Source organism: Cimex lectularius, unplaced genomic scaffold (genome assembly GCF_000648675.2).
Source record: "Cimex lectularius strain Harlan isolate CLEC.00 unplaced genomic scaffold, Clec_2.1 scaffold105, whole genome shotgun sequence".
Lineage (NCBI taxonomy): Eukaryota > Metazoa > Arthropoda > Insecta > Hemiptera > Cimicidae > Cimex > Cimex lectularius.
In genome coordinates, this window is record NW_019394178.1 from 1,091,561 (window position 1) to 1,108,259 (window position 16,699).

The 16,699-nt window shown below is 34.4% G+C and overlaps 2 protein-coding genes across 2 annotated transcripts in view; one reads left to right on the top strand and one right to left on the bottom strand.

Moving 5' to 3' along the window:
* The first annotated feature begins 4,409 nt into the window (after positions 1-4,409).
* Positions 4,410-8,239, top strand: LOC106664946 (RNA-binding protein with serine-rich domain 1-B). Its single transcript, XM_014391051.2, has 6 exons — positions 4,410-4,534; positions 6,362-6,496; positions 7,124-7,258; positions 7,321-7,437; positions 7,511-7,758; positions 7,818-8,239. The coding sequence occupies exons 1-6, from the start codon at positions 4,518-4,520 to the stop codon at positions 8,066-8,068; spliced, it is 903 nt and encodes a 300-aa protein (XP_014246537.1). The 5' UTR covers positions 4,410-4,517; the 3' UTR covers positions 8,069-8,239.
* A 1,852-nt stretch (positions 8,240-10,091) lies between these two features.
* The window catches only part of LOC106664928, a 31,409-nt gene continuing 24,801 nt past the window's right edge, over positions 10,092-16,699 (bottom strand). The window contains exon 3 of the mRNA XM_014391018.2: positions 10,092-11,040. Coding sequence (XP_014246504.1) covers positions 10,703-11,040 — 338 coding nt within the window. The 3' untranslated portion in view covers positions 10,092-10,702. The remainder of the gene's footprint in view (positions 11,041-16,699) is intronic.

The window sequence follows — 16,699 nt, forward strand, 5'->3', positions numbered from 1 at the left end:
TCAGGCATTTGAGTGAGTACAACAGTGTCAGGGTCATTACATTATTAGAGGAAGGGTACAGTCAGTGCTTAGTCATCAGGAGGTTGAGTGTAAATCACTCTACAATAGGAAGGGATTTTTGGTTCTTCAGAGAAACAGGGCTTCACACTAGAAGGCCAGAACAGGGTCAACCTAGGTCTACAAACAAGAGAAACAATAGATTCATTCATCTTTAGACTCTACAGAACCTTAGCAGTATGGAAAATTATCTGATAAGACAAGTCCAATATGTTTTCATTTCCTCCAGGAAAAAGGCTTAATGAAAATAATGTCAGGGCACGGCATGGCTTGTGGACCTCTTCTTACCACAGCTCACATTATGGCCAGGCTTCAATTCGCCCAGAAACATGGGAATTGGACATAGGAAGATTAGGGACAAGTTCTCTTTACAGATAAGGTGCGAGTTGGCCTCAAATGTTCAGTAGGCCATGATTTCATATAGAGTCACTCAAGAGAAAGATACACCCCATGCTGTATGGTTCCTCAGGTGGCATTTATGTTAAGTCAATGATGTTCTAGAAAGGCTTTTCTCTGGGCGCTCGCACCAAATTGGTTGTTGTACGAGGAAGATCTCTAACTTCACTTACAAGACATAATCAAAGAACATGTAGTGCCATTTGCACCCCACATCGGTGAGGAATTCTTGCTAATGCAGAATAATGCCAGGCCCCGTAGAGCACATATGGATTACTACCTCATCAAGGTCGGAATTGAGTGCTTGGTGTGGCCAGCTCAAAGTCAAGATTTGACCCCAATTGAACACATTTTGGACCAACTTAAGAGGCGAGTTACAATGGCGAAACCCAGGTCACGCCTTAGAAGAGTTGCAAAAAGTATTCTTGATGAATGGGAAAGAATTCTCAGGATTTTACCAGAAATCTGGAAGGAATGGAAAGGCATTTAATGTATGTGATTCATGCCAAAGTTGGAAATACTCTGTATTAAAGGGGACAAAAAGTTTTTTTACATTTTTTTAATTAATTAATTTTTATTATTTTCTTTACTCAATTTTTTTTAAATAACTAAAATTTATGGGTGGTGTGTTAATGTTGTCCGTACACTTACATATTACATATATATTACACATATACATTATATTATATATATAAATGTGCGTTTAACTTGGTATGAAAGAAAGTTTCCTTTTTTGACAATTTCCAGGACATGTTTACTCCACTTTAGAACTTCTGATATTGTGATCCCCAAGTCTTTTTGAAATGATATATACACCAAAGAACTACCATCAAGTTTATAGGTTAAATAAAGGGTTTTAGCGCCGAGATTGCCTACAAAGTTGCGACCAGTCAAAATCCCTATCAATGCTCATTTGCAATTAATGAGTGCAGGCGAGGGATTATCAAAGGTTGAATGTCAATAAAGTCTTTAGTTCCAATTAGTTATTAGTTTATTTGGAAACTTAGATTGTAAGCATTTTCAGCCCTTATCATAATCTTATATTTTACATTTAATGAATTGAATGAAATAATTACACTTAATGAAAACAAAATAGTTAACATGATGTATTCTGTTTTTTGTTGTTATATACAGAAATATTGTATATAATAATTTAAAAAAGTACATCCTCATGTTAACTGGTTTCTTTTCTTTTTGTTAAATGTAATTATTTCATTCAGTTTATTAGATGTAAAGTATAAGATTAGGCTAAGGTTGAAGATGCTTACAATCCAAGTGAAAACTTTCCAAATAAAACATTTTCTTTGTCGTGCCAACGTTTTGACCTTTATTGAGATCATCTTCAGCGCCTGGGATTTATTGTTTAAATTTAACAAAAACATGTAGAATGTGGAAAAAAGTTAATTTATACAATGCAAATAAATATTTTTTATGTTCAATCGATGTATTTCTACTCACTCAAAATTTTCTGTGTAAGAATATACAATACAATACGCAGAAAACAAAAACTTTGAGTGAGTAGAAATACATTGATTGAATGTAAAAAAATATTTATTTGCATTGTATAAATTCACTCTTTTCCACATCCTACATGTTTTTGTTAAATTTAAACAATGTTTGTAAATCACAGGCCCTGAAGATGATCTCAGTAAAGATCGAAACATTGACACGATAAAGAAAATGTTTTTCTTAAACCTACATCACACCAGACCGCATCCCACGATTTCTGAATAATCGTCGACAAACGGTCACAAATCACGACACATTTCCAAATAAACTAATAAACAGTTGGAACTGAAGGTTTTGTTCACATCGATAATGTTGTTCTACCACAAAAGTACTTTTGCAAATATCTCGGTATCATCTGCAAAAGTACTGATTTCAAAGAGAATTTTGTCATTTATATCCCCAATATAAAAAATTAACAGAATTGGACTCAGGACGAATCCTTGTGTAACTCTACTAAGCACCGGATAGAATTATAATATTCTTGATCAGCTTTGTCTTTAAAACTCCTGCCATAGATGTATTTCAAGAAATTTAGGAAAGTATCATGTAATTACAATGTGCCCCAGTTTGTAAATTAAGAATCTGTGAGACATATGGTCAAACCACCTGGGGAATTCGAGGTAGACCATGTCAGTTGGAATGAGGCCGTTTTTTGTCCACAGGTTGACATTCTGAATCATGGTGTTCACCACCTTTCAGTATAACAATTTAACAAAACTTATAATGATTATTTGGAGATCGTGACACTTATAATGTAGAACTGAATATATCGTTGATATAAATATGTAATAAGTGTTCCTTTCAACGCGGTCTTTGTTGCTAACCGGATGTTAGACAAGAATAAGTATACAAGAAGATGAAGAAAAAAAAAGTTAACTGAAAAAGATACGACAAAAACAAAAAGCAATTCTATTTAAAAAAAAGTCATGTAAAAACTTTATAACAAAAAAATATATAAACTTTTACCACTATTTTTAAAGAAACGTTTCAGTCCTTTACATAAAAAAAACTCGTTCTTTCTTGTCCCGAAGTTCAAAACGAAAGAGCCTCGCAAAAACCATGTCCGCTAGTCGTTCCCTTTTCGTCCGCTAGGGAGGCGTTGGTTGTCACGTGTTTGCGCCAAGATTTAAATGACTCGTTATAACACTAACTCGAAACAAAATAGATATACACATTAATTTTAATTAATTGGTTGTAGTAATTAATCTATTTACGGCTAATTTGTTTCCTTTGTTTCGATACCAAGACATGTCGGGATTAAGGGATATGAGCTAGCCGACAAGGCAGATGCACAAAACAATCCCATCATCTCAATTTTAATAAATCCTGAAGATATAAAGTCAGCTTTCAAACTTAAATTAGTTGAAAATTGGGAAATAAATGGAAACAAACCACTTCCATCAAACTAAGAAACATGAAAGAGACTGTTAAACATTGGGAAACATTCTTCCAAACTTCCAGGCGTGATGAGGTCGTATTATGTCGATTACAACACACGCACAAATGACCCACAAGCACCTCATGGAAAAATCTATACCACCAACATGCCTTTGTGGCGATAAATTAAATGTATTTCACATACTTGCGCCTCTTCCCTTTTGTCTGAGGTGGGTCATTACACCAAAATCCCCTGGACTATAAAGAAATGTTAGGGAATGAAATGAAAAAATTGTCCAATTTTTTGAAACTAAAAATGAGAAATCTCTTTAACCTTATATAAATTTTCATATTTACAGTAAACCACTCGTAGTGCAAAGGCGATAAGGTTTAATGTTGTTTGGTAGACTCCTCTTGAAGGTTAATATAGCCAAAGAGACTGTCTTTAATTTTAAACACGTATTTCTGTATATTGTATATTATAACTAAATAAAGACTAACAATAAATAAAATAATAATAACTCGACATGATCTGTTATTCTTTTTTTCTTCTGTCTTTTATAGCTCCTTATACCTACTTCTCACCTTCATTCATACTCAACTATGTTAATATCAAAAAAGTTTTATTAAAATTATTTCTTGCATTATATTTTGTAATCTTTTTGTTATTTAATTATTTTATAATTTTCTACTCACTGTACTATTGGGCATTTTATTTTTAATAAATAAATTTCTATTTTTATTTATTTTTATATTTTTTTATTTTGGTTGTTTATGTTCAAATTTTAGTTGTTTTATCGTTGTATAATTTTTTAATTAAAAGAAAAAACCTCTTTTTGTCTTGATAAATAAAAAAAAATCCATTCTTCAATCAGGAAATTTTTCTTGAGGACATGCGCCCCTTCCATAAGTTTATTCTTCATTTTCACTACAAAACATGAAATAAAGTAAAAAATTAATTTTGTAAAATTATCTGAATTATTTAAAACATTTAAAATTATAAAAGGTAATTAATTTAAACGATTGTTTTTAATTATTGTACGTTATCAGTTAAGTTGGTCAACTTGACGAGTTGTCGGCTCGGTGTTGTGCTTGGTTGAAGGATCGTTTTATTGCATTTGATTTTCATCCGCTGATCGGCTTTTCGTTATAACTATTTGGATTTCACCTCCTGTAACATGGTCGTCGAGGAAAAGTGAGCATTTGAACTTATTTTACAACTTAGAATAATTACTTGACCGTCACGAAGACTTTAAGTTGGCCGTTTCGTACTGTAAACAACGTGGTCCGGCTTTACCCTAACAGCGGACTCGGTATTCCGCTTTTTTCGAAATTGTTCAAAATATCTTGCAAAAATGACGTTGTTGGTTTAATTTTCGACGTTTTACTTATCAAATTCGACTTTATTATGGACATAATTATCTAAGAAAAGCGTAAAATCATAGTTTTTAAATAATGTCAAATACTACTTGGAAAACAAAAAAATCACTAACCTTCAAAAACTTTATTAAAATATTACTATGTAACTCTATTTGAACCTATTTTTATTAGCAAAAATTATATGAAAACAACAACATTACTTTGAATCAATTTTTCACGTCAGTTAATGTCTTAAACATTATGCTTGATAAAAATTGGAAATATTTTCATGTTTGGCTTTGTTTCTTACCAAAGGTTACTTAAACAAATTGTACTCTTAATTTTTTATTATTAACTCATTGTCGTTAGAATCGCCCTATGAGGGAGCGTTGCAGTGGATGATGTAGTTACATGCAGTTTGTTTATTATATAATATTTTTTACAAGGTTATTTCAACTACGAGGCTAGATTAACCTTTGGTGCTGGTGTTTTTTTAATTTTTTAAAGCCCATTGTAAGCATTTCGGGTTCGACCTGGGACGTTTACCTTACGGCATGAGCACCTGGTCAATGCCTTAACCGGCCACCAATGCCCAAGATTTACCATACATTTAAGAAATAGTAAACTTTTGATTTATAAAAAAAATTTTTTATTTAATACAACAAAAAGTGTTATATGTGCTATATACATGCTATGTATGATTAGTTTTTATTCTTTTTCCTGTTTTTTCTTTTCTTTTAATTTTATGTTTTATTAAATTAAATTAATTAATTAATTATTTTTTTTGATGATATTTCAACTATGTGGTAACACCCTGGCCGCAATACCAACATGTGGCGATTCTTTGGAAACCTCACAGTTAGGGCAGGGTATGCCAGAATGTTCCTGTTGTCATGGCGTGTTCCATTTTGGATGTTCAGACATAAAAATTAAGTAAAACTATCAACAGATGGACGTGAAAAATGGAAATGCGATGATTGTAAGGACCCCACACTTTTATTACAAAGACAAGTTGTAGATTTAGCTGAAAGAATGGAAAGACTAGAATGCATGAACAAACAAATGGTAGTGCAGGTACAGGGGATACAGGCTGCACTAGTACAACTGACATAAAATTTGACCCCCCCCCACAAATTAGCCGCAGGAAAAGAAGCTCCACAAGTCAGAATTCCAGTCGAAACTGAATTTTTTTTTCAACAATCCCACTTTAAAACCAAAAGATGCAGAGGTGAGGCTCACACAAGTCAAGCCCATTTTAAGGAGGTAATTGAGTTTTAAGTCCTGAATCTTTACAATTGTACTCCTGTGTGTCAGGAGGTGGGAAGGAAAGGGAAATCAGGTAATCGTGTGCATAAAGTTAATATTATTGGCAGTATTATCCCTATGATTTAGGGAAGTCGATAATGTAACATCAAAAATGGGAAGTCAGCAGAGGACACTGTAGGATAAAAATAAGGTTTTAAGTTTAGTAAGGAGAAAGGAATGATTTGTGGTTAAGGATGGTATCAAAGCTTTTAGGAAAATGGAGAAACATAAGAATGGAGATTTTACCTGGGTCATTACCAATGTGTATGGGTTCATTGTGATACTTAAATTAAATTAATAAATTTGTGTTAAGAAAATATATTTTGTTTAATTTATAACCATTGTTTTTGTGTTTTAGAAGTAGAGGGCGTGGGGCCAGGTCGAAGAGTACTGACAGTGAAGCTTCAGACAAAGAAAACAAAAAGGAGCGTGGTCGCGATAAGAAAAAGAAGGCTGATGATTCGTCATCAAGCAGTGGTAGCAGTAGTAGAAGGTAAATAACGTCAGGAACCGGGCCGTAAGAAATATAAAAACAAAAGCCCGGCGTCATTCAAAAGCGACTTGTTTCTGTCCAGGTAATGAAAGGGTGAAGCTGTTCCCATGCACCTGCGTTAGCGATGGTTAACCAGCATAATGAACTGGTAGGCGGCATGGTGCGTCAGCTCTAGATTAATCGACCAATACCATTTCTGGCACCAAACAGGATGGTGACCGGATCATTTATAATATGGTCGGGGATTTTCGTAACAAGCCGTCTTTCCTTTAAAAATGTTTTGATTATACTGTGTTTCAATTTGTACACATTCAGATTAAGTTGTAGATATTGTGTATATAATTTTTAATTTTATTTTTGAGGGTTTGCTTTTAACTAAAAGAAAGTTTTGAATAATTAACAGGGCTTATTTCAGTATCAATAATTAATCAGTCTGTCTATCAATTGAATGAAAAACTAAAACTGCTAAGTTATTTTAAACATTATCAGCATATAGTTGTGATAAAACAATATTTGAGAATACAAAGTAAACATATATGAATTTTCATTTTATTTTTTTAGAAAATAATTAGCCCTATAATTCAACAAAAATTCAAATCATGTGTTTTCTATATGTCTGCTTTTTAGCTCCTCCAGCAGTTCATCAAGCTATACGAGTGAGTCTTTCACTACGAGTTCGAGCTCAAGGTCTAGTTCAAGCTCGAGTTCATCAGGCTCTTCCAGCGATTCAACTACAGATCAGCCAAAGACCAAACAGAGAAAGTAGGTTAAATAAATCAACTAGTTATGTTTTTTACTGATTAAAAAATTTTTTTTTTTTTCAGATTGACAGATAAGGGGAAGAGCAGAAGCAGGAGCCCAGGTAAGAAGAAGGAAAAAGAAAAAACTGCTGAGAAGAAGGACAAGGTTGATAAGCCCAAGTCTAAGCCAACCCGCTCAAAGTATATCTTAAATCTTAAATATTAAGCTTGTTATTAATTTGAGCATTAAATAACTGTATTTTATTAATCTCAGGTCCCCTTCGCCCAAGAGGAAAAGAAAGGAGAGGCCACCGACACCAAAACCTCTCAGGATACATGTAGGTCGGCTGACCAGAAATGTGACCAAAGATCACATAATGGAGATCTTCTCTGTCTTCGGGACTGTCAAGATGGTTGATTACCCTCTCGACAGGCTCCATCCACCCGCTGGAAGGGGATTTGCTTACGTGGAGTTCCAAACACCGGAAATGGCAGAAAACGCCATGAAACACATGGATGGAGGTAATATATTCTAACAAAAACTATTCATAGATTATGATTAAAACGATATTTGTTTTTAGGACAAATTGATGGACAGGAGGTCACATGTGCTCCAGTGTTGCTTCCAGCTAGTGGTGGTCGCCGTCGATCACCCCCTGCCCCACCGAGAAGGCGCTGGGGCCGTTCTCCTCAACGTTTCAGAAGGCGGTCACCTCCTGGAGGGCCGCCACCAAGGCGGAGGTCACCGCTGCCTCCTCCATCACGAAGGCGACATTCTCCTCCAAGGAGGAGGGCAAGGTACACCAGGTCCTCGTCTAGCAGCTCTCGATAGCCGAGCTTGACGGGAGCTTGTAAATATTTTTAAGGTCTCTATTTCAGTGATTTTGGATATAAAAACGACGGCAAATTTTTGTAATTGAATCTAGATTGTAAGTTTATCAAGAAACGACAGTATATAACAAAAAAATAAATAAATGAATAAAGTAGTTTCTTTTTGTTTTTATCCAGGCAACCAATTAACCAAAACAATTGTAATACTCCATGTTTTCATTGGGAATTATTCTGTATGACTTTTTTTATTTACAGTTAAATAATACAGATTGTGAAGAATTATCAGTCAGAAGTTAAGAATTGTGTTTGAAGAAAATATACTTTTTGTATGAAATAGAGAAAAATATAAAAACCTTTACCTTAATAAATAAATAAATTCTGTTTTAATTAATAACTTGTTTTGTCTTTATTTTAATTTTATTATATTTATTATATTTTCTTCATTAATTTGTGCATACATATTGCTTAAGGGGACTGCGGTAGCTGAGTGGTTAAGGCGTCAGGTTCGATTCCCACCATCGCCTCTGGACTTATTTTCTGACACCTAAGGAGGAGATACTTGCCACAATTGGCAAAAAAAAAAATTGACATGGCACTAATCAATGGAAGGCCTGGGGTGGGATCAGATCTCAGCAACCCTGAATTTGGTCCCAACCCCCTTCAAAAATGACCGCTAATAAAGTCGGTTGCATTTTGCTCTATTTATATATTGAACAGAGCTTTAAAATTGTTTAGAAAAATGACACTTTTGAATTGTTTAAACTCTTTCTTTCATAATTCAGTCTTTTTTATCCATTAAAAAGAATTTTTATTCCTAATTCTTAAATTTCAGTTTTTTAACATTTAATCACAAAAGAGTACAAAAATAGTTCTTGGGGTAGTGGTAACTGAGTTGTTTAATTAGGCAGCTTATAAGTTCATTACTGACCACAGCTTTATAATCAGCATTTTCCATGGATTTTCCATATACCATCAAGGCATTTTAGCCTCATGCCATCTTCAGTGAGAAACTGTGTACTTTGTCTGTCTGAAACTTTTCGGTATATCGCCATTTTTATTGTTGGGTTAGTCATGTTTCTTGTATAATATCATGAAGAGATGGCCACTGAAAGTATGAAATTGGCTGACAATTAGCAGCAAAAATTGGAAGAATATGATGATCAGTGACAATCCAATAATAATACTCTAATTTATTGTTATCGTTGGCTATTTGCTTTGTGAATGTTTTTAATTATTGAACCCATACGAAAAATAGATTTATTTTCATTTAAGCATTTTGAAAGCTCTGATCAACTTTTTCTTCCACATCGTACAAGGGATTGAACAGACAAGTTTTTAACTGATCTCCCACATGATGACGAGGAAGTGGGTCATAACTTCAAAAGTGCTACATTGAAAATAAACTTATATACCATACGTATTCAATAATAACAACCATACACTAAAAAAATGCTATTGTAATAAAATAAAAAAATTAAAAAATCAGTTGTCCTTATCTTTGTATAAGAAATATATTGACATTAATAAATCCAATTGGCCAAACAACAGCACAACTTATCACATTTAATTTAAACTAACTGAGTCTAGTAAAACAATGTTAATTGATATTTTACATAATTTATAATTGTTAAATTCACTAATTCCGTGGTCCGCTTGATCAATTAATATATTACAATTAATTAAGGTTTTTCGTTGAGATAAAGTCAATGGCACGAGCGGGTTTCGAATTGTAAAATGGCAAAAAGGAGGGAAAATTCAAAAAGGTGCGGTTGAGATGGGAAGTTGGTGTCCGAGTGGATCGAGGTCACGATATCTCAAGTGGTAGAGCAGCGGGGTATCAAGCCGAAGATCGTGGGTTCGAATCCCGCTCATGCTTTTATCTCAACTAAAAACCTTAATTAATTATTTTATAATTATTGTTGTATACATACCTTTATGGTATGAAAGGAATGGTAAAGGAATGAGAAAATATTTAAACAATTCATTCAGTGATTTTTTAAATTTAGTTTAATATAAAACTTGAGCGGTAGTTAAACATAAATTTTATTTTGTTAACTAAAAGAATTATAAAAAAAAATATATTAAGGCACTTTTGCATTTTTACTGATGTACAGTACCATAGTACACCTTATGAATATGAATTTTGTAATCTGCACTAGGCTGGAAATGTTTGTACAGATCAAATTTTCACATCAGTCATTTTGGAGATTCAAAATTACCCTAGAAAAACCTTAAAAATAACTTATCACAAAATCACAGTCTTTAATACTTTTGAGGTCCAGAATAAGAATTGGTGCATCATTCTAGAACTCTTACAATATCCTCTACATAAGTCCAAAATGTAAAATAATAAAACATGTTGGAACTGGTTAAATATATTACAATTAAGATTCCTGAGTTCTTAAATAAAAACGACTTGATTTTAACTTTAAAGCGAACAAAAATATATAAATGATTAATTTTGATTGTCAACAAAATTTACATGAAACAATGATTGACAGAAATATATACAAAATACACATATATCCAACAGAGAGTAAATTTATTTCATGAACACCTGCTCGCTTAAAATTTAAAGTATATAATTCCATAAATATTAGTCCTTTTTATTATTTGGAATTTTTTAAAAACAACGCTACACCTGAGGAGGCGGTGGTGTTGTCGGTTTGTGCACTGGTATGATCAGTATGGGAAACTGCTTTTCCGATACGACTTCATATGGCGGTGGTGCGAATAGGTGATATGGTGGCGGTGGTGTCCTAGGTGTGCAGTCCAGGCCATCGCCAAATGTGCTGATGTACGGGCCAGGCAAGGCCTGCCGCCTGTAGAGGTGCTTGCTAGCACAGCACCACTCGGAGAAGGTGACGACGAGGAAAAATGCTATCAGTCCTCCAAATGCACCGAGGTACCATACAACTGACAAAGGATCTGGATCCTCTTCCGTCTCTTCAGGTTTATCCCCTTCCACTGGTTCTGAAACACAAAAATCAAAAATTTCAGATTTTTTAACCAGGAACTGTAAGGCGAATCTACAAGAAGCTTAGAAATGGCCAAATGCTTATTTTTATTTTTAATTTCATAAATTTTATTGAGTAAACCAAATCATCTATACAATATTTTCTGGGTTTAACTTCTTAAAGTCAATGGAGTACATTTCCACATTCACGCAAATAAATACATTCAATCTAAACATACACAAAATATATCCAGTACTATTTATAATCCATTTATGTTTAGTGGTCTGATTGACCATACTAATTATTTCAATTAATTATTCTTCTAATGTAAGGTCTTGGTTGAGATGAAAAAAAGTTAGTGTGCCTTTTTTCTCCAAAAATCAAAACGGGACTCAAATATTGCCGTGCTCTTGCTCAGACCAATTGATGTGATTTCTTGCGAAACTTAACCGCGCTGTTCTGTGCTTGGTCAGAAGTTCTGGACCAGTAGCAGGCCTTCTCGCAAGTAATCCAGTTTCTGAAAGTCCACCTTAAAGTGCGTAAAATGACATTAACATCTCTAATTTGTTGAATTGTTGCTTGATCCAACAGCGATAGAATTTTGATTACAGAGTATATTCGAAACAATAAAACGACCATCTCCCCGAGATGTGACGCGATGGAGACTTTATCCATGCCTTCTTGAGTAACCTACAGTATCTTGGTAGCGGTGGAAGACCCTTTGGGCAGTTATTCTAGGAACGTTAAGCACCCTGATCACATACGCTTGACTACTTCCATCTTCCAAGACTGCAATGATTCTAGCCGAATCTGTATCACATAAAGCCATCACTCCAAACAAATATGAACCTTAAAAACGGTAGAACTTTAAAAAAAAAAATCAAACAACCAGAACATGCTTTACTGTTGCTGCAGAAAGCTTTACAGAAAAACCAACAAAGATTTGATTAACTATTCAAAGTTTTATTTACAAACTCCAATTGTAAACAAAAGTGGGATATTTTAACTGGGTTTTATTTACCTGTAAACCTTTGGATCAAATATTGACCTAAGATCAACTATGGAGGATTGTCTAAGAAATAATTAAAATATTGAGGCTGGCCAATATTTTTGCCTCTTAATGAAATGAGACTTTTGCAAAAGATTTAAAAAAAAGTAAAGATAGTTTCAGGAAAATACAATATAGATTGAACAAATAGTAGATTAAACAAAGAAATACATTTTATATATTTATTTAATTGATGAAATTAAATACTGGGTGCATTAAGTAGGCTGATGGTGAGATAGAAAAATAAAAGAAATAATAAATATATAGTTTTTTACATGGCATGATACATAGATTGGGAAATTTTCAAAGATAAAAAAAATGGCAAGTACAAGAGATAAAACTACAAAGACACGTTTTTGGACAAAAATGTAATATAGATTGCACAAATATAAAGACAGAAAAACATTTGATGTACTTTTTTAATTTATGATCTTAGATATTAGGTCATAGATACAATAAATAGGCTGATGGTGGGACAGAAAGATGAAAGAAATATTAAATATATAATTTTTTACACGGCTTGATACGTGATTGGGAATTTTGAAAAAGTAAAAAAAAGCAAGTACAAAAGACAAAATTACAGACACGTTTTCGGACAAAAATGTAATACAGATTAAACAAATAGTAAGAGAAAGAAATATATTTGATGTACTTATTTAATTTATGATCTTATATATTAGGTCGTAGGTACAATGAATAGCCTGATGATGAGATAGAAAGATGAAAAGGGGGCGTCGGGGGCCGCAACGGTTTAGGCGTTGACGGTAAGGTGAAGGTCCCGGGTTCGAATCCAGCGTCCCTGCATTCGAATCCGATTTACAAATGGGCTTTTTTTCAAAAAGACCGGCAGCCTGCTATTGCAAACCCTCTTAAAAAAAAACATTTTTACACGGTTTGATACGTGTGTGCTGATAGATATATCTATAAACAATCCGATTGTAGGATAGAAAGATAAATATATGAAATATATGGTAAATGACGGGAGTTTAAGAAATTTGGGGTCGATTGAGTCAATTGACGTTGGCATCATTTAAATAACTATCCAGTTTGGTTTCGCTATCAGTCCGAATTCGTCAGCTAATAGCCATGGGATTTTTCCAAACGTCTCGCCGATTAATCTAATTAATCCGAGAACGTCCTCGCTCTTGACTGTCTGGTCAAAAGCTGGCAAAACAGCCCACCGGGTGTCAACGACTCGTCTTTCGGAAAAAAGACTTCGTACCATTAACCATGGATTTTATCTACTGATGATCCCGGCCCGCATGAACACAATGAGAACCTTGACGAGAAGGATGTTGTAGATTATTAACGCCGTTGTTCAAAGTTTAATTTTAGACGTCCAACCTTTAAATGACCATAGGACCAATTATATAATAATCGTACAATTCAAGCACGTCTCGATCTTCGACGTGTTAAAGGTTGTACAAACATGCAGTCAATTATTGCAGAGTAGTTTGAAAGTCGTCGCCCTAGATTTTTTTTTCAACGGTTCAATGTGATATATTGTTATCACTAATAATAAAATATAATGTTACGTAAGTATAGAAAATTCCACTAGTTGCACAACAGCCCCCCCCCCCAGAAAGACACGGGGACTGGTGTTACACAAACTTTCTGTTTGGATAGGTCTAATGCATACGAAGTCCCACTTATCTTATTGTTAAGTATTTTTAAAATAATTTTCAGTACATTGCAACTATCTTCGGTAACAAGTAACATTGGAAAGGAAACTATAATCAATAAAAACTAGATTGAAGAAACTACCCATCGGCAGTACTCCAATAATACTACAATCTTATCTATTTCATTTCGATTTGTGTAAATAATTTTTTTTATTTATAGAAACCGGCAATCAGCTTGGTCATAGCCTGATCTCAATATTTTATTTCTCTGCGTTTTCAAACTCTTTTATTCTTTGTAATCAATTTTCATCTTATCGTTCGAAATACTTGGGACACGTGTGCACCCTTCACATATAAGCACGTACCAACAATTACATTCATTAATTCATTCACTCACACCAATGACATCACATGCACTGTTCTATATACATAAAGAATCACGCTAATAAATACACGCATTCGTCTTCACACATAATTTACTATAGTTAAAAACAGGCAGGGGGCGACTGGGGTACTTAATGCCGATGACTACTCCTCTCATTCATTCTAGAAGACCTAGATAACAGACCGTCAACGTACTTGGATATACTGTCGATCGGCCTGTTCCCATTAAGTCATTGTTATTGTCAGTGAAAAGGGGTTCCTGCGTCTTCTCTTTAGTCGGCGAGGAGGACTTGAAGAAATTTGTCGGGAAGAGAGTTTCTGGATTTGAGGGTTTATGGTGTTTGGGAAGGTATTATAGAATTTGTGGTAACGTAAGCGGATTACAACTTGGACAAAAGGAATATTTAGGTGTCTATGAGTTTTAGGGATAGGGACAGGGATGGGATATAAAAGGCGGCCACAAGGCCTACTGCACCTCGACCTGAATAGATCTATTGTGCTCCCCTGTTATTTATAACTCACTCGCCAGCTACAGGTTATCAGCCTCCATAACTTTGCCAGCGGTTCCTTAGTGTAGGATCTTGTTGTGGTTTTTCTTGTCCTAGTCGTAAGAACCTGCACCTACGTAGACCTTCACAGAAACATAGAATGTGTTTTGCGGTCTCCTCCTCTTCCTGGCAGTATATGCACAGTGTTACTTCTGTTTGTACTCCTATCCGGTGCATGTGCCTTCTTATGTGGCAGTGCTCTGACAGGTGTCAAACCAGAATCTTGGTTCGGTTGCAGTTGCTTTCCAGTAATTCTTTTGTAAGTTTTGCAGATGACCCTTCTATGAATCCTTCGCGTGCCTCATACCTGTGGTATTGTTCCACCAGGTTTTGGACTCATTAAGAATCCATTTTAAGATGTATCCTCTTTTGTGGCAGGATGCTTAGTCACAGTAGGGTTCAGGATCCAGAGAGTCCATGTTGAACCCCTTTTTGGCCAACATGTCAACCTTTTCGTTGCCTCTATGCCCCGAGTAACAAGGGACCCTTACCAGGGCCAGGTCTCTGGTTTTTACTGGATACATAAAACAGTACATCGATAATTTTTCTGAGAATTATAGATTGGGCAATTTGGATACGAGGTATGTTCGAAGATTTGGCTGAACCCTACCACTTCCGGCTCATAAGTCCATATCGGCTTTATTAAGGTGTTATAAAGGAGGCTTTTATTTATAAGAGATAAGTCAGATGTCTTATCGATAAGTCGTGAAAGAGCTCAGAATCGTGATAAAACTTTTGACGTTCTAGTTGTTTGTGGGGATCTCACGTCAAACTCTTCTCTTTGTACTAGGCACGTTGACCTCAGTTGGGAGGGTGATATTATTGATGTAAACTGGAGGAGAGATCTTTTTGAGTATGAAGGTTATGTCGGTGGATTTTTCTGGGTTAACTTTTATTATTTTCTTTTCACATCAAGACTCCAGTAGGTGAGATGTACCGTTTACAATTGTCAGAGTGGGTTGGACCGTCAGCTGTGTACACCCGGTAAAGTTTGGGGCCAGAATATTACCCTGAGGAACACCAGCCGTCAATAACTCGGAAAAACCGCACAGTGAGATAGCTGTGAAGTTGGAGAGAAGTATGCTTTTTGAGGTTTATTATCAAGAAAAAGTGCCAGAAAGAATATATTTTATAGTTTGTTTGTTCATTCTGCAAATTTATTGTAAAATGTATATACAATTGCATTATTTGGAGTCCAGGCTTTCCAAAAGATATATTCTTTATCATTTGCCTTTTTGTGTACGGTAAAAGTTAACAGAAGACAAAAAAAAAAGCAATTATTTCAACTAAAACTTTACAAAAAATTTAAATATGTGTGAAAAAGCTAAAAGCGATAGTTTTAATTAATCGTGACGATATCCTCTTATGGCGGAGTGCTCAATTTGAAAAACCTTGTTTATCAATTACAAATAAAAACAATAACAAATTACAAAATGCAGGCTCTTGAATGGCTGGGATCTACTGCGAAACTTATTCTTACCTCAGTTCTAAAAATGAAAATTTGTTTTGTCGCCAAAGACAAATTATCTTGAGAGCAAAATGTCATCATTTTACTTATAATTAAAAATTGGTAAACGTAGTAAATGAAAATATAATTTTTGTCCTTATAAAACATCTACAGGAAGCAGAAAAAAAGAAAAACGTCGCAGCTTTGCTACTTTATTCATTATTAAATTCACTAATTTCGTGGTCCGCTTGACCAATTAATACATTACAATTAATTAAGGATTTTAGTTGAGATGAAAAAAAGTTAATGGCACGAGCGGGATACTCATAAGGTGGGGTTGAGTATCAAGCCGAAGGTCGTGGGTTCGTATCCCGCTCGTGCCATTAACTTTTTTTCATCTCAACTAAAAACCTTAATTAATTGTAATTTATTCATTATATTTAGTCTTTTTACTTTTTTTTGGAGTTTTCCAATTTGACGACACAATGATGTCAGTCAAACGATATCCAACATTATAAAAGTAGAAATAAGACCGGAACAAGACCTTACAGCTATTCTGGTTTGGGGTATTATTGAGTATGTGGGTATTATACAGTTTCAAAGCTTTCGGTACTAAATTTGGCCTT